The sequence below is a fragment of the Heloderma suspectum genome, chromosome 2 (assembly GCF_057233095.1).
Source record: "Heloderma suspectum isolate Gila_16-S chromosome 2, 16-S_ref, whole genome shotgun sequence".
Lineage (NCBI taxonomy): Eukaryota > Metazoa > Chordata > Lepidosauria > Squamata > Helodermatidae > Heloderma > Heloderma suspectum.
Genome location: NC_139459.1, coordinates 26,839,461 through 26,858,583, shown reverse-complemented (window position 1 = coordinate 26,858,583; position 19,123 = coordinate 26,839,461). Strand labels below are relative to the sequence as shown.

The 19,123-nt window shown below is 45.5% G+C and overlaps 1 protein-coding gene across 1 annotated transcript in view; it reads right to left on the bottom strand.

Annotated features, from left to right (window-relative positions):
• The window catches only part of SPEF2 (sperm flagellar and cilia associated 2), a 168,802-nt gene that overhangs the window by 132,453 nt on the left and 17,226 nt on the right, over positions 1-19,123 (bottom strand). The window contains exons 5-8 of the mRNA XM_084833059.1: positions 17,780-17,920; positions 14,335-14,411; positions 11,980-12,166; positions 10,692-10,880 (exon numbers count right to left, since the gene is read on the bottom strand). Of these exons, the coding sequence (XP_084689185.1) occupies positions 10,692-10,880; positions 11,980-12,166; positions 14,335-14,411; positions 17,780-17,920 (594 nt within the window). The remainder of the gene's footprint in view (positions 1-10,691; positions 10,881-11,979; positions 12,167-14,334; positions 14,412-17,779; positions 17,921-19,123) is intronic.

Here is a 19,123-nt window from a genome sequence, read left to right as displayed (position 1 = left end):
CAAATCTCCCTCCTCTGCACACCTGCCCCTCCAGCTGTTCCCCCCTTCACCACCTGGGCTTATTTCATACCTTGGAACCTGGCTAGGGAAGGCTAGGCTGGTGCTGGTGAGGTATTCAGCCCAGACGTTTTTCAGTATTCCTCCCCCTGCATATTAGATTTATCTTTGAGGAATCTCAGAACATTTAGGTGGGTGAAAGGTTTACCTTTAAAAAAAAGGGGGGAACCCCAGTAATTTCAACAGAAAAAAAGCTTCATTGCTACTTTAAGCTGTGGATAAACTGCCCCTCAGCAGCCTGGTGACATTCTCTTCTAATTTGAGATAGAATGCCCTGCTCAAATGATGCTATGTCAAGAGAATTTGCCCATCACCCCAAGTCACTGATATTCTCCCCCACATACACCTTTGCGGGGGAACTAGGGATGCTGGAGAAATCCGTTTGGGGGGTGGGGTTCTAAAGGTTTTCTTAGGTTTGGCTCCCCAGGCTTTGTTTTGGTTCCCACTACAGCATCCGACTCAGTCTGCAGTGAGTTGGGCCAGTTTGCAGGTTTCCCAGGCATTTTGCGCATTTCTTCTACAGGTTCTGCAATTTGTGCAAATTTACGAGCAATTTGCACATATATTTGAGCAATCTGCACAAATTACTGCCAAATATGCAGATTGCTCAGAAATTTGTGAAAATTGCAGAACCTGCAGGAAAACATGTGCAAAAACAGTTCCTGGAGTTTGGGGAAAAGCCTGCAGCTCAGCTTGCAAATGCAGATCAAGTCATACACACTGTGGAACTTTGTTGAGTAAATAAAGAACCGGATTTCCCAGTGATGGACATCCCTAGCGGAACAAATGAAAGCACAAGGGGACAATTGTTGGCCCCCAATGGCCATGGTGGTTGAGGATGGTGGGAGTTGTAGTTCAACACATCTGGAGGGCACCAGGCTAGGGAAGGCTTGTTTAAGGCTAAGTATTACTTACTGGGGGTTCCTTTTATTTTCATGCAATTTCCTTATTTTCCCCACTTCTTTATCACTGACTCATTGAATATATACTTGGTGGGCTCTCCCACACTGGAGGCCTTCAAGACGAGGCTGGACAGCCATTTGTCAGGGATGCTCTGACTTGGATTCCTGCATTGAGCAGGGGGTTGGACTCGATGGCCTTGTAGGCCCCTTCCAACCCTACTATTCTATGATTCTATGATTCTATGATTTGGAAGTCTTGAGTTGACCGAGTAATTTTTGCTAATCCTAGAACCAGCCTCACCCACATGCTGGCCACTTTTGCCCAAAGCTGCTTGGTTACTTATAGGGAAGCTGGAAGGTCTGTCCCTCCTTTCCAAAGAACAGCACAGGTCTCAAATCCCATCTGTTCAGACTATGGTGAATTAATATGGGTGATGGCAGCCACTGAATATTTACAAAGGAAGTGGGATTCCACCTGTTCCACCTCGCAAAGAATAGGGATGGCGGAGAAATCCACCATGGACTCCAATGAGGCCGGATTCTTTGGAATCCGGCCCCTCAGAGTCCATGGCAGAACGGACTAACCGCCCTGCCACCCCCCAAAATCCCCCCCAGGATGGAACCTACCTGGCGGCGGCTGTCCGAGTCGCCGTCTTCATCCGCTGCTGGGCTGCGGAACAAAATGGCTTCCAGCATAGTGGACGCCATTTGCGTCCCTGCTGTTGGCTGTGATCGGCTATGTAAATATTTATATAGCCAATCACGACCAACAGCAGGGACGCAAACGGCGTCCCCTGCACTAGACACCATTTGCATCTGCAGACAGGCTGAGGCCAGAAGTCCAGCAGTGGCCAGAGCTGCCCAGTGGCTTTGTGGACTCCCCACGGAGCGAAGCCAGCCAGGGGGGATTCCGGAGGGAGGGACGGATCGCCTCCCCCCCACAGCGGATGCCCCGGAACGGAACCAGGTAAGTGATCCACCCACCCCTAGCAAAGAAGGGGGAGCACATGGCCCTTTGCACAGTAACACAGTCTGACCACTAGAGGCCACTACTGCACAAGTCTCTATTCTGAAGGACAATCAGTGAATCTGTAACAGAGAGCTCTCTGTCTCACTGGGGCGGCCCAAGACATTTTGCTGCCTGAGGTGAAGGACAAGATGGCACCCTATTCCATATACAAAAATCAGCTGGACTGGCAGCTGAATCTTCCTTCAACATTGGTTATGGGACAGCATCCTACACTCCAGCTGAAGGCAGATGGCTAACTTAGGAAGCACACAGCAGGTTACATGGCACACTGGTCTTTCCTCCAGCACCTGCTTCTACCTCCCAGCATCTTCCACCTGAGGCAACTGTTTCACTCTGCCTAATGGTAGGGCCAGCCCTGTGTGTGTGTGTGTGTCTCTCTCTCTCTCTCTCACACACACACACACACTCACACAATTGCCCATGGTGACAGAGGTGAGGAGGTTTATTTTGCTATTTATTCGATTTTTAGACCCCCAGGAACTAAAGTTCTCAGAGCAGTATATGATAAATTAAAAATCTACAATACATGTTAATGATACAACAATGAGAGCAAAACAACACAAGATATAACCAAGATAAACTAGCAGCAGGGATAAAAATAATGCAGCACATAGAGCCCAACGTAAAATCAGCACCACGGATAAAACAACGTGAAGATCTAAAAGCACCAACACAGTTCCTAACCACCCAGAGAGCTTCGGCTATGGGGCGGTATAGAAGTGTAATTACTATTGATTGATTACATTTATATACCGACTTTTTTCCTCCTTAAGGAACCCAAGGCGGCATACATGATCCTCCTCCTCCATTTTATCCTCACAACAACCACCTTGTGAGGTGGGTTGAGTTGAGAGTCTGTGACTGGCCCAAAGTCACCCAGTGAGCTTCCATGGTCAAGTGGGGATTAGAACCTGGATTTCCTGACACCCAGTCCAACACTCTAGCCATTACACCACACTGGCTAACAACAACAACAATTTTTTTAAATGCCAGGAGGAAAAAGGTCGTCACGTGGTGCCACAAAGATGTAGGTACCAGGTAAACCTCTCTGACCAGTCCCCATTTACAACATAGCCACCCTGTTAGGTGAACTTTCTGGATCAATTTCAAAGGCAGCCTCTGGTCTAAGGCACAGCAATAATCCAAACACAGTGTTACCAGAGCATGAATAACTGTCGCAAGGCTATCTCTGTGCAGATATGGTCGTAACTGGTATATCATCACTGATAAAAGGCACTCTGAACTACCAAAGCCATCTGTGCCTCTGGTGAGCATGATGGATTCAAGAGCATCCATCAAATTCCTGGAGGAAAAGGCTACCAATGGCTACTAGTCCTCATGGCTATGTGCTACCTCCGGTATCAGAGGCAGTGAGCCTATGTACACCAGTTGCTGGGGAACATGGGTTGGAGGGTGCTGTTGCGCTCATGTCCTGCTTGTGGGTTTCCCACTGGTTGGCCACTATGTGAACAGAATGCTGGACTAGATGGACCCTTGGTCTGATCCAGCATGACCCTTCTTATGTTCTTAGGTTCTTAGCATCCCCCAAACAAGGCACCTGATCCTTTAGGACAGGGGCGAGTAATTTTTTTTGCCCCAAGGGCTGCAATGGCATCCTGGAAGCAGGTTGGAAGCTATACACTAGCAGTGGGTGGGGCCAAAACTCAAGGTAGGTGGAGTCATTCCCTCCCTCTCCCTCTCCCTCTCTCTCTCACACACACACACACACACACACACACCATTCTCTTAGCCCATTCAAATTCCTGCCTTTCTGCTCACAGAGAAAGCGGCTACCCTAGAGGAAAAACCAAGTGATCTAGCATGGGAAAAAAAGAGACCGGGTCTTTTCCTCCACTGTCATATTGCTCTCCTTTCTCTCTGCATGGAGAAAGGGACTGCCCTTCTCTGCATGGAGAAAGAGTAGATGTGTCAATTTTCATCACGTTTTAACTTGCTGCAGTTGTAGCAATGTTTATCGGATTGGTTTGAAATTTTGCACAACTGTATACCTCATGAGGTAAATCATGGATGTCAAATTTCAAGTTATTTGCTCAGTTTTGAGGCAGAACCTTTTTTTTTGGGGGGGGGGACACTCACCTTAACTAAAGAAGCACTCCCATGCCTCTTTCATTCTGAGTCTGGTAACCTTATTCTTTAAAAGGCCTGCTGTGTGGGCCACATTAAGTATTGCCTACTATTTTCCTAACAGTTGTCCTATCCCTTTATTAGGTCGTTCTTTTTTCATTGCTCTTAATGCCTCATTTTTGTTCCAGCTGGTATAGCTCCTTTCCCAATGAGACACTGTGGCCTTTGGGGCACCTCCTCCCTACCGCAGAGTTGTCCATGGCCTCTGCAGTCCTCTGGCATGCTACAGCTACGGCGCAGTTGTAGCCTCTAGTGGTCATGGTGCGCATGTATGCTTTCAGAAGAACACTTGGCTGGTAGTTGTGACTGTACCACAACCACTTATGGGACACTGCAGCCCATTCGTTACGGTAAGCACGCCGGTTGTGCAGAAGTGAGACACTGTTGACCGCAGCCCACCAGGTAGATTTTTATGTACTTTCATACACGTTTTGTGGTAGCTGCAGACCATGAACTAGAATTGTAATGTAGACTGCTACCAGAACTGGGACTCAAGAAATATAACTGAAATATAACTCGGACTCAAAAGAGCTTTGGCTATTGGGCCGTATGAAGTAAAATGAAATACATAAATAAATAATGAATGTTTGCCTTCCCCCACAACATGTAGCTTGGCTCACTTTTGCTCACTTGGTTCGTTTTTTCCCCTGCCTCCCAGCTAAGCAGAGCAGAGCAGAGCAGAGCAGAGGAAGCTGCTCCAGCTGCTCCAGGGACTACAGAAGCAAGCAAGCTCCCAGAGAGCGAGCGACCAGAGCGAGCGAACTGGGGGAGCAAACAGGAGTTGGCCAGGGGTATTCAGCAGGGGAGGTCAGAGGGGAGGCCCCTAACATTTTTTTTAAATTATTTTTCTTGTAACACACACTTCCACACCAGTGGGACTCTGCTTTTAACCTCTAGTGAGTAGAGGAGCAGGCACAGGCTAGTCTAGAACAATCATAAAGCTAGACACAAAAAGGGAGAAGAGGCTATAGAAGGACAAGACTCTCCAGTGGTGGTGACCTGCAAGGTGTGTGCAATGTTTGTTTTCTTGCCTGAGAACAACATGGCCTACACCTGCAACAAGTGCAAGTTGATCACGCTGCTGGAGGAAAAAGTAAGTGGACTGGAGCGGCGACTATCGACCCTCCGGGGAAAAAGAGAACATGAAGAGTTCTTAGACAGAACGGGGGAACTACAGCAGCAAAGTGAAGACCAGAAGCTTGAAGGGCAACAGCAAGATGAGGCAGAAGTGGGAAATGCTGAGGTGAGGAAAAATGCAGTAGAGGATACTCCTTGGAAAAGGGTGACAGTTAGGAGGAGAAGAACTAGACGCCACTCTGAACCAGTGGAAGCAGTGGAGCTGTGGAACCGATTCCAGCTACTTGCGGATGAGACTGGAGAACAGCCTGCAGAGGAAGAATTACAGGGTAACCTGCATGAGAGCAAGCAAGAGGCTGAAGGCCAGTCATGCAGAGGCGATGAAACCCAGGCCTACAGCAAGAAGAAGAGTGGTACTAGTGGGAGACTCCTTGCTGCATGGGATCGAAACTCAAGTATGTCGTGACAACCCGTGGACTCGACAGATATGTTGTCTCCCGGGAGGACAGATTAGAGACGTGACTGAAAGGTTGCCTGCACTCATAAAGCCCACTGACAGGTATCCCTTTCTTCTCATCCATGTGGGAACAAATGATACCGCCAAGCGGAGCTATGAAGAAATCACGTCAGACTTTGAAGCTTTGGGAAGGAAACTCAAGAACTTTGGGGCCCAGATAGTTTTCTCATCCATCCTGCCAGTAGTCAGAAGTGGGATAGAAAGGGAAAGAAAAATATTCCGGGTGAATGACTGGCTACGAATGTGGTGCTGGCGTGAGAGATCTGGATTCTGGGACCATGGACTATCCTTCCTGGAAGATGGGCTGTTGGCAAAGGATGGGTTGCACCTCACAAAGGCTGGGAAGAATGTGTTTGGCCACAGCTTGAAGAACTTCATCAGGAGGGCTTTAAACTGAATCCTATGGGGAAGGGGGATGGAAAGCTGGGGGTAACAATGGACGAAGGCTCATGCACCGCAACGGAGAGAACAGCTCTAATAGCGCCCAATAATAGTCTTCAGACACATGCAGGAAGAAAGCCAGACTATGAAGCACATGGTCTTTGATGTCTATATACTAATGCCCAGAGTATGGGAAACAAACAGAACGAACTTGAACTCTTAATACAAGAGGGAAATTATGACTTGATAGGTATAACTGAGACTTGGTGGGATGACTCTCATGACTGGAATACAGCAATTGACCGATATACCTTGTTCAAAAAGAACAGGAGGAACAAAAAGGGAGGTGGGGTTGCACTGTATGTGAAAAATACATATCTCTGCACAGAAATACAGGAGGATGAGCTTGGTAGCCCCATCAAGAGCATCTGGATCAAAATAAATGGAGCAAAGAATAAAAGGAATCTGGTGGTTGGAGTCTACTACCGGCCACCAAATCAAGGAGAAGACGAGGATGAAACTTTTGAAAAGCAAACTGCCAATGTTTCAAGGAAGCATGATGTAGTAGTAATGGGGGACTTCCATTTCCCCAATATTTGTTGGGAGACAAATTCTCCAAAACATGGCCCCCACCAGGAAATTCCTCAGTTGTGTGGCGGATAACTTCCTCCTACAGAAAGTAGTGGAAGGAACTAGAGGATTGGCTATCCTTGACTTGATCCTAACCAACAGCGATGACTTAGTGGATAAAGTAGCAGTTACAGGAACTCTGGGGAAAGTGACCATGTTGTACTTCAGTTCTTGGTTCTAAGGGAAGCAAAAGCCGAGTGTAGTCAAATGCGTACCCTGGATTTTAGGAAAGTTGATTTTAATAAACTCAGAACAATGAGTAAGGTCCCATGGCAAGCGACTCTAATGAGAAAAGGAGTCCAAGATGGGTGGAAGCTTTAAAAAAAAGGAAATTCTCAAGACACAATTACAAACAATTCCAACAAGAAGAAAAGGAGGAAGACAACAGATGAAGCCAATGTGGCTTCACAAAAAGCTAAGAGATGACCTGAAAACAAAAAAGGACACATATAGGAAGGGGAAAGAAGGCCAAGCAACAAAGGAACAGTACAGGAAGGTAGCACAGAATTGCAGGGATGGCATCAGGAAGGCTAAAGGTGAGAACGAGCTGAGGTTAGTGAGTGATGCTAAAAGCAACAAAAAGGCTTTCTTCAGCTATGTGCATAGTAAAAGACAGAGGAAAGAAATGGTGGTTCAGCTATTAAATAAGGAGCAGATGATAAAGCAATCCATCTGTAAGCACCTTGAAAACAATGCAGTGATTACTCGAAGCCAACATGGATTTGTCAAGAACAAATCCTGCCAGATGAATCTGATCTCATTTTTTGATCAAGTAACCTCCATTGTGGACTGTGAGAATGCTGTAGACATAATATACCTCGACTTCAACAAAGCTTGCGACAAAGTGCCCTATGATATCCTGATGAGCGAACTAGCTCAAAGTGGGCTAGAGGAAACAATGATCCGGTGGATCCACAGTTGACTACAGAATCGGACTCAAAGAGTGCTTATCAATGCGATCTTCTCAAACTGGGGAGAGGTAACGAGCGGGGTACCGCAGGGCTCAGTCCTGGGCCCAGTGCTCTTCAACATTTTTATGAATGACTTGGAGGAGGTGGTGCAGGGAATGCTGATCAAATTTGCAGGTGACACAAAATTGGGTGGGATAGCTAATACTTTGGAAGACAGGAACAAAATTCAAAGTGATCTTGATAGACTGGAGCGCTGGGCTGAAAACAACAGAATGACATTTAATAGGGATAAATGCCAAGTTCTGCACCTAGGAAAAAGAAAACAAATGCACAGTTACAAGATGGGGGATACGTGGCTCAACAACACTACGAGCAAGAAGGATCCTGGAATTGTTGTCGATCACAAGCTGAATATGAGCCAACAATGTGATTTGGCTGCAAAAAAGGCAAATGCTATTTGGGGCTGCATTCATAGAAGCATAGCTTCCAAATCCCGGGATGTGCTATTTCCCCTCTACTCAGCACTGGTTAGGCCTCTCTGGAGTACTGTGTCCAGTTCTGGGCACCACATTTTAACAAGGATGCAGACAAACTGGAGAGGGTTCAGAGGAGGGCAACAAAGATGATCAGGGGACTGGAATCAAAGCCATATGAAGAGGGACTGAAAGACCTGGGCATGTTTAGCCTTGAGAAGAGGAGACTGAGGGGAGATATGATAGCACTCTTCAAGTACTTGAAAGGTTGTCACAGAGAGGAAGGCCAGGATCTCTTCTCGATCATCCCGGGGTGCAGGACATGGAATAATGGGCTCAAGTTACAGGAAGCCGGATTCTGGCTGAACATCAGGACAAACGTCCTGACTGTTAGAGCAATATGGCAATGGAACCAATTACCTAGGGAGGTGGTGGACTCTCCCACACTAGAGGCATTCAAGACGAGGCTGGACAGCCATCTGTCAGGGATGCTCCGACTTGGATTCCTGCATTGAGCAGGGGGTTGAACTCGATGATCTTGTAGGCCCCTTCCAACCCTACTATTCTATGATTCTATGACTTCCTCAAGCTACCTGGGACTATCTGCTTCAGAAGCAGTTTGTTCTTTCCTGGATATATCTTGCTGCATATCATGGTCTAAGGGAGCTTCCACACTAATTGTTTAGTGCAGAATTGCCATTCTTCATTCGTCCTTTTTTTTGTGGAGCAACACAGCACTATCATCCAATCATTCTCATTCTGGATTTTCCTTGTGATTCTTCTGTCTTCTCTCAGATTGTAGAAAGTCTAACTTTTTCAGAAGAAAGAGTAGCGCAATATCCACAAATGATTTTTTTAAATGGGCAGTGACATATCAGACAGGTGAATGACAGGATGACGTTAGAGCACTTTCATCCTAATTTTAATAATGGGAGTGGGTAAGCCCTTTCCAACCATCACCATTAATTGCTTTTTTTAAAAGTAGCATTATAGCGTTAAAGTACACTCTTTCATATAAGTGGTATTTTCCTAATATTTTAATCATTTCCCTAATATTTTAATCATTAAAAATTATAGCCAGAAAATAATTTTGGTGCCAATTAAAAGATTAACTAAAAATAAATAAATGTGATTACATGGCACCTAGTTACAATGAATGTGTGCTGAACTTCAAATTGCTTCTCAGGCGAATTTGACCTTTCCCACCTATAGAAGCTATGTCACGCTCACTAGTGTGGACAGAACATAGCAGGACAAATATACAGAAAAAGTGCAATATCTATGAAAGTGTGAAAAAAATCAGTTGCAATTCTGCTTGTAGCTTACAGCAGAAAAGGAATGATTATTAGTGCCAGAATTATTAGTGCTCATCAAGGGAGCTTCATGTGGAAGGAGCCTAGATGAGAAAACATACTCTTCACCATGCCCCAGAATCCTCTTTACAAGGCAGGAGTTTCATGGCGGATTCTCAAAGGTTCCTCAGCAGACAGGTCAATGTGAAAACTGTTCTTTGGAGACGGAAAGTTTGAAAACCCACTGGTTTAGATTATGTTGCAACCATGCAGTGACACTTTGAGTTGAGTTCTTCAGAGATTGTTCCTCCCACGAGGGGAGCAACAGTTAATTGTGTTTTAAAAGAACCTATGGGAAAAATGCCCTGATCTTATGCCTTTTCTTTCTGGAGAACATTTGACTGTGACTAGTATCCTGTATCTTTGTCCTCAGCTGGTCTGCCTGGGATGGCGGCAGCCCCAGAGCTGCTGCATTGGCTGTGAAGTGTCCTGGGACGAAATGGGAATCAGTCACTTGATTGACAGGGGGAGACTTGTCTGCACAACGATGGAAGTGAAGCCGAGACAGACACATTGGCAGCTTTGCCAGATGCGCTCTGCAAATTAGGAGTAATTTCCACACACCTCTTGTCAAGGAGAGGGTCTCCACATGGTAGCAAAGGATGGATGAGTTCACAATTCACAGCATTTTCGGCACATTCAACTTGCACTAGAATGGAGCCAACCCCTCTCCATGTACCACCTTAGTGGACATATATGCTACCATAGATAGCTCAAGCTCAGTGCAAAAAGAAGGAAAACTTGTGGCTTTCCAGATGTTTTGGCTTACAATTCCCATCAGTCCTAGCCAGCATAGCCAATGATGAGGGACATGGGAGTTGTGGCCATCCAGATGTTTGGGCTACAAGTTGCTCACCCCACTGTAATTCTTTGTTTTCGTTTTGCATCCTCCCATTCTGGCAACAGGCCAAGATGATAATATTCTAGCCAGGTTTGTGAAATTCCCTGTAGTGGGAAACAGACATATGAAAGATCCTATCTGGGGGCAGTGGAGCTGGACCTGATGACTTTCTGGTTCCTTCCAACACCATGATGCTCTGAACATTTTACGTTTGTTTTACTCTGCTGATTACATGGGCATGTTTGGTAACAAGTTGAGCCCCTTTAACCAAACAGCCCAGAAGCTCTTTGAAGGCAAATTCAGGTGAGAATAAATGCATTCCATTTGTGATGATCAGAGACAGACAAAGAGGCTTTTAAAAAAATGAATATTTACCACTTCTCTGTCAAGAGCTTCTTGGAATTCTTTAAGGCGTCTTTCCTCAAACTGTTTTTCTCTGTAAATTCTGTTCTGCCACAATACTTCTTTCTCATGCCGCACGTGCATAAGTTGTACAGCAATCCTCCGCTCCTGCTGGGACTGTCGCATCAGCCGATTGATGAGCTGCTCTTCCCTATATGCCTCCTAAAATAAAATTTAAAAGCCTTGGATAGTACTGCTTAATTCTTTCCAGCCTTTGCTATATAAAAAAGTGAAACAACCAGTACAAACTGAAAATCCACAGCAGGGCCTAAACACACTTTCATTGGAGCAAGCTCAATTGAACTTAATGGGATTTGCTTGCAAGTAAACATACATATACATATAGGGGCCGCGGTGGCTTAGTGGTTAAGATGCTGAACTGCAGACTGGAAGGTCGGCAGGTCAGCAGTTCTAGACCCGAGTGCTGCGTGACAGAGTGACGCAGAGTGAGCTCCTGTCTTCAGTCCCAGCTTCTGCCAACCTAGCAGTTCGAAAGCAAGAAACTGCAAGTAGATAAATAGGTACCGCCTCGGCGGGAAAGGTAACAGCGTTCCGTGCACCTCGGTGTTCAGTCATGCCGGCCACATGACCACGGAAGCATCTTCGGACAGCGCTGACTCTTTGGCTTAGAAACGGGGATGAGCACCGCACCTTAGAGTCGGACACGACTGGTTGGGGACACCTTTACCTTTTACCTTTTTAAACATACATAGGATTCCACTGCACATTAGATTAGCCTCTGCTGGGTTCTAAACAGGTTGCATCAAGGTTGCATCAAGAGCTGCTGGGACAAAGAAATGTGAATTACTGTTAGATTTTATATTTTAAAATCCCCCACTAGGGAATTAGCCATGATTGCTTCTTTGTCTTAGCAGACCCCAATGCAATCTTAAACCTGTTTAGCACTTAGCAAGGCCTAATCTAATTAAGTCTGCACAACTCCTCCTGCACTTCATCTTAAGAGTACTACAACTGCAGGTTTTGTAGCTTTAACATCACGTCAACCTTTTCTCTTGACCATTTTGCTTAACATCAAGCCTAATGAAGACTTCTAAAGAACTCAAAAGCTAGCTTACTATTTTTGGCTTGTTCTAATAAAGGTATGCCTTACTGTGGATTTTTTATTTTTTTTCCTTACAGACCACACAGCAGTCAATGTTTTGTGTGTGTGTGTGTGTGTGTGTGTATCTTAGTACAAATTGGTAATTAACTGCAGTGTTGTCAACATATCATCTAAAAATCAGAAGGCAACACATCTCACTTCTTGTGCTTCATGGGCTATTAACTGCTCTCTCAACATCTTCCGGCGCCTTTTCTCCCGCTGTTCACGAGCAAAGGTGTCTTCCTCAAGCCGTTTCTGAATTTTCCTGATGTATTCATCATCTGAATAGGTGTTCAAGAGCTCAGTGATGGCTGGAGTTCTAGCTTGTATGGCCACCTGCATCATGCTAAGAAAAAAAAAATTGGGATATCCAGTGTTACATTTTTTATACAAGAGAGAAAAAGAGCTGCTGCCTGTCTGTTCCATCACATTGTTACTGTTGTTATTAACGACTGTTACAATAGCATCAATGTGCATAGTGCTTTACAGAGTAGCATAAGGGGTATAAAAATCAGGGCAACTCAGAAAGTGCCTCCCCAACTTTTGCAGTCCCATTCTCCTATGGTTCTCTCGGGCCATCGTCCAGCAGCAGCAAAAACTGATTAAAGAAAGGGGGATGAAGTCTGTGCTTTTTACTTTTTCTTACTTATGTCCAACTCCGCCTGAAAGACTTTAGGACAGGGGTGGGGAACCTTACACTCGAGGGCCAAATGCAGCCCCCCTGGGGTCCCAGTTCAGCCTTCCAGGGTTCCCCAGATGGCCATGCCCCCTTTCCCCCCAACTGCCAATTGTTTGGTGGTTTCTTGGCTCTTGTGCAGTTTTTCCCCCATTCTACAAGTTTGAAATGCCTCTCCTAAGGTTTAGTTACTGGCAGTAGGAGGTTTAAACCACAATAAAGCTGGTATTTTTTAGAATTTTGACCCTGCTTCCACCTTATTGTCCTTTAAGTGCTAGGCAAATAAGTCCCCCACCCCCATGAGCTTTTAGATACAACTTTAATATTCCTGAGGGTTTTATGCTGCTTTTAATGATATCATTTAGTGTTTTTTAGTTTATTATAGGGGGGGTTGTATTTGCATTGCAATTGTTTTATTCTTTTTGTAAACCATCCCAGGCATTGTAGAGAGGTAGAAAATACAAGAAATAAATGGCATTTATACATTAGCATAGCTCCTTCCTGTACCAGTCATGATGTTTAAGATCTAGATATTTAAAGACATCAAATAACAAAGCAGACAACTGATTTTCCTGGCAATATTCCAGTGGCTAAGGGTTGAACTATCAGACAGTACAGGGAATTGCTGCTGAAAATAGAAACCCCATACCTCTTCTCCCTCCTCTCCCCGCAAAAGTGTAGCAATGAAATGTGCAATTTCAAGACACATTGTGCATTTCTCTGCTTTTCCTTACCCCCAAACAGTCAGTTATATGGATAAAGGGAGCAAGGGAATGCTCAACATCATTTCATTACTAACCATGTGAGGTAGAAGAAGAGGAAGTAGCTACGGGACTGCTTTTCCTTCCTTCCCCTGGCAGCAGACTGGGTCTGGGGTTTTATTTAGAGCTCTATTCAGGAGTCCACCCCCGTAATACGATTAGACTCATGTGAGGGTGGATGAGTCTGTTGGCCCCGCCTTCTCATTGCCCATCCCCACAGGGTATGATCACATTGGAGGTGTAATCAGGGCCAGCACCAAGGACAGGCACAGTTGGGCACCTGCCAAGGGCCCACATCCAAGCAGGGGTCCCCTGACAAGATCCCCCTGGAGTTGCTCCTCTCTTCACCACTTCAACCTGCTTGTTCACCTGCCTCTCGTTCTGGCCCAGACAACAGTAGTGGTGAGAAGGAGGAGCAGGAGATGCCACTGACTACTTGCGCACTGGCTCCCTGCCTGACAAGCAAGCAAGCGGTAGCAGTGATGGGAAAGAGGGTGAGAAGCAAGAGCAGCTGGTGAGAAAGCCAGTGGGAAGGGAGACTCATTGAGGGACTCTTGCCTAAGGGCTCTCAAAAACCTGGAGTCAGTACTGGGTGTAATGTCTGCAGCAGAGAGCCTTCTCTAGTCATGTAGGTTCCCCAAATGATTAGAACCCTGCATCGTCAGGGTTATGAATAGGGCTTCGTTCTGCTCGAAATGGGAGCTGAAGTATTGCAGATGTTTTAGGGAAAATCCCAGGCACGCTGGAGCAGGAATATATTGCTAATATTCAGAAACTGGATACATCACTCCATCTGCATGAGGAAAGGCATGGATATAATTTCCAAGTATTGGAGGAGCAAGCAAGGTACTTCCAATGAAAAACAAAAACAGGGAAGGCAGTACATCTGGCAAGCAGCCTCTTATGTCCATACACAAGCACATCTTATCTGCCCACCTGCTGACCAAGAACAAATGCTTATTTACTGGATGACAGGCAACTCTGAGACTGGAAGACCCTCACTTGCTTCTACGCCCACACAGCACAGCATGAAAATGAAGTTAAGTTTACCCAGATGCTACTTGATCCAAACATTACCTCTCAGTGACTTTGGTGGGCATGACAGTCTCTTTCCTCATCTGCTTTTCAAACTTCTGAATTTCTGTGTACGTGTTCTAGGGAAAAAAGAAAGTATATTTGAACTGCGGGCCTTCTGTCTTTCCCAACCTGGTGCCCTCCAGATCGGTTGGACTACAGCTCCCAGAATAGGGGATTCTGGGAACTGTAGTCCAACACATCAAAAGAGCACCGGACTGAAAAAGGCTGCCTTACAGATCCCAGAATGCCATTAACAAGCAGTTTCAAGTAGCTGATGGTATAAATCCATGTCATGGCACTTGCACAGTTCCGGACATTTGCTGGGTTAAGACTCCTGCTTAAAAACAAACAAAGCAGTTTGGCCCACCAAGCCAACGCAGCCCAGCAGGGTTTTGATAAGCCTCCTGGGTTTGCCTCGTGCCCAGGACGCACTGGTCAGGCCACAATTCTTGGCTGGCGGGCTGCATCTAGCTTGAAGGCTCACAAACTGTGCACGTTACCCTTAAAACTTTTCTGAGCAATATGGGTGTTTGTAGAAAGCAATCTTTACAAATTCCTGTATAAAGTGACCTGACTGACACTTCTCAGACGAATGTGCAGATTGGAACTTAGCTATTCACTGGATTTTGTAGTTCTCTGAACATTGCAATGCAGCAGTTGGCAGTTGAAAATGTATCAAAACACACATTCAAATAACATATTTTAAGAAAAATACACATTCAACTATGTATTTTGAGAGCACTTTGAAAAAGAAATTTGTTGAGTAATGTGGAACCAGAATGGAGCTATGAGTTCAAATAAGCAAAAGTTGCACAGACTGGAAATAGCCAGCTTCATCCATCTCTACTTAACTAGGGGAAGAGATAGTGGAGAAAGCCACTAATAGGCTGGAATTACCAAAAGGAGCAATCTTCCGAGTTCAGAGCACCTCTGAACTCGGAGGCAATCACCTATCCAATGCAGGGTGGGCGAAGCATGGAGGAGATCTTCTCCTCTGCGCTCTGGTCACCCTGCGCTTGCAGCTAGACAGCCGATTTTGGCCGTCTAGCCACGGGATGTTGGAGCACGGGGTGGGGAAGCTGGACAATGCATAGGAAGCATTGTACCAGCACTTTCTCACTCCCCACCCCTCTCCACCCCCAGGAACGCCCCTTTTTGCCCTGCTCCACGTTGCTCATCCGAGCACGGAGCACGGGGATGATCCGCGCTGCCTATGAGGCGGTGGAGGAGGGGGGAGGCGGTTTTCCGGGAACCAACCTCAGAGCGCAGGCTCCAAGGTCGGTCCCCGGAAACTGAACAATCCTATGGTCATCTAGCCACAGGATTGCGCCCTTCATGTATTTGGGGCTAGCAAGGCACACCTCCAGTACCACTACTGTTAGCATTCCTTCTAGACCCAGGCAAATTGGAATGAGATTGAAGGCATGCCCCAATATTTGCACAAGATGGACAAGTGAGCCAAAGGCCATTGGGATCAAAGGAAAGTTGAGGCAACCCTCTGCAACACTTAAGTGAAGATGAAAGTAGATGTTGCAGAAGCAGAAGACTACTGTCACTCAATACAGCAGCTACACAGAAGAACCTAAGTGATATTGTGCTATCATTATGGTGAACATCTCTCTGACCCCGATCCTCAGCAGCCAAGGAAAATGATGCCTGGATATAGTGTAAATGTACTCGATGTTATAATGGCAAAGAGGAAGCTCTACGCATAGCTGCCATTTTCAGCAACAGTAACATGTTTTTTTAAACACTGATGCTAAACTGGTAGCGCTCAGCTAAATACTGGAGCAACCTCTTCATTTAGATTTATAACCACTGCTCACTGAAGAGTGGGTTATGTAAGTTTTCCACCCATGTGTTTATATATTATTGAGAGAGAGAGGGAGAGAGAGAGAATGATGACGACGACGATGACCTGAAGGCCAGTTATTTACAACCCCGCCATCTACTTCACTATGTTCACACCATAGCCTCTTGCCAAAAGTTACTCTACACCAGGAGTGGGCAGACGGTAGTTTGGGATCTACTGGTAGTTCTCTGGGTGATTTGCAATAGATCTGCAAGGGTTTCTGACTCCCAACAATTTAACAACATAGCAACAACAAAATTATTGTTTTCCTACCTAAATTAGGCTGCTAAAGTGAGGGAAGCTTGGCGGGGGTGGTGGAGAACCAGGAGTGGACGTCTGTGTGAGAGAGCTGTGAGCTCAGTTCAGTTCTGGTACTGAAAAACGAATTCGTAGTCTCAGAATGTGCTCTGAGATACAGTGCTCTTACTCTCTTTCCTCCGAGTAAGTCCTATTGCACACCATGGGACTTACTTCCACACAGACATGAATAGGAGTGTGCTGTAAGGGTGCAAACCTATGCATGCTTAGACAGAAAAAAAGTCCTGCAATTCCCAGCATGCCCCAGTCAGCATGGCTGGCTGGAGGAATGCTAGGAGTTGTAGGACTTTTTTCTGTCTAAACATGCATAGGATTGTGCCCTAAGTGTAGGTATTTTGCACTTGGCTCTGGTTGGTGGATCTTACGGTACTAGAAAAAACCCAAAGTAGACTTGACAAGCCTGCAGCCTACCCACCCCTGCTCTGCTTTGCAGAGTCTGTAAGAATACCACTCCCATTTATGCAGACATGCAAATGTTCTTCAAACAATATGGTTATATCATAGATCAGCCTTCCCCAACTTGGTGCCCTCAAGATGTTTTGGACAACTCTCAGCATTCCTGACCACTGGCCATGCTCGCTGAGGCTGATGGGATTTGAAGTTCCAAATATCTGGAGGGCACTACACTGGGGAAGGCTAACACAGATACACAGTGGATAATGCTATGAACACCTTTTTCCTGTATCACATAAAGCAGCCCTTGCCTCTGTAGCAGCCATATCGGGGGTCAGACTAAGTAGCCTCATGCAGTCTCATGCTTCATGTTCTTGCTGAGCTCTTGCTCTCTGAAATATATGTTTGTAAGATGACAAGACACAGGAATTTCTTATCTTGTCAACAAAGGCTAAGGTCATGGTGATATGTATATCTTGTTCTCTGCTGTTCTCTTCTGTTCTCTGCTTATCATGGCTACCCTATAACCCATTTCTTGTATTATAAACAATGGTGCTAGGAGAAGAAATGTTAAGGACTGCAACCCCACACAGGAGGGAGAGGAGGAGCCATTTCCTATGTGTCACAATATCTATAAAAACAATGTGCTGATGTAAATCGGGGCTTCTGGCTCTTTGGAAATGATTCCAGCCTTAAGCCCGCGCGTTAAATAAAGAAACTCTTTTTCCTTCACTCCGTGGTCTCTCTGACTCTGAGTTCTGCAACACCTCCAAGTGAATGTATTTAGGATGGAATGCCAGATCAGTGGAAGTGTAGTGCATTCCACCATTTATGACAATTTTTCCATCAAAAAAGAAGGAATTGTGAAACATCAGAACCTACCTCTGCTTCCTTTTTCTTCTTCAGCAATCTTTGGTCTTCAATCGCCTTGGCAGTATGCTGCGGCATTGGCTTTGGAATCTGGATAATTGCTGCTTGAATCTTAGCCATTATTTCATTTTGCCTTCGCTTTTCTATGATTTTCTAAATATCCAATGGAAGTGTAATGAGTGATTTATATCTCGCTACACAATAAATGTTAGTTACATACAAAGCAATATCATTTTAAAGTCACTTTCTTCCCAAACTTCACAATCACATCCCCCTAGATAAATTTCCATCCATCTGGGCAACTAACTATCACCATCCTGCTTTTCCCCCTCCTCCTTCCCAATCCCTTTCCTTGTGTCTCGTGTCTTTTTAGAATGTAGGGCTTCATCACACAGAGCTTTTATCCTGCGATTGAGATTGTTCCTTCATGGAAGTTTGCGGGCTCTTTACATGACGCCGTGACCCTGCTGTGACCCTCCTGCACTAAATGCCCTATGTTCCGTTTTCAAATAGATCGCAGATCATGAGCTATTGTGATCCATTGTGTTCTGCTTCAGTTTCCTCCGTGAAAAGGGTTAAAGCAGCAAGAAGAGGAGCAAGCTCAATGAAAGCTAATGGATGACTCAAATATGGGGAGAAGTGTGGGGGAAGGAAGCGCATGTAAAGGGAGTCAAGTGGTGATCCTGCATTTAAAACGGAAGCAGAAAGCCCCATTTTAAATGCAGGATTTTAGGCTGGTGTAGAGATGCCCGTAAGCTTGAGGGCAGGGATTGACTAATTACTGATTCTTGTAAGCAGCTCCAGGAGCCTTCTCACTGAAGAGCAGGGAAAAAATGCCTCGAATATTTAAATAAATAATACATTAATTAAAAAATGAGACTTTAGAATAACGAGAAATGAAAGTTTCTTTATACTCTGCAATAACTGCAAATAAAGTATAACGGAACTTTAATTTCTCATTATTCTAACGTCTCATTTTTAATTATTATGCAAAGAGCAAGTACAGTTTGGCATTTGCAAAGGGAACCCGCAGTGGACGGCTTCTCCTCAAGCAAACAATAGAGTTACCTCCTTCCTTAAGTGCAGGTAACATGTAGCCCTGCCTCCTTTTTCTCAAGTGCTATCCACACCGGCTGTGAGGGGGAGGGGGCAGGGAGCTCAGACTCCTGGGTCCAAGGTTGGAGCGCTGGCTCCGGCCTCAGATCAAAGAATCCAAAATATCCTGTGCTGCTCCCCCCGTCCCCGACGCTGTCCAGGGGCCACAGGACTGCTCTCTACGTGGAGGAGTAGGCCCACCAACTGCATTGGAAATGTGACTTGGTATATGTTGGAAAATTGTTATTTATATAAGTGCCT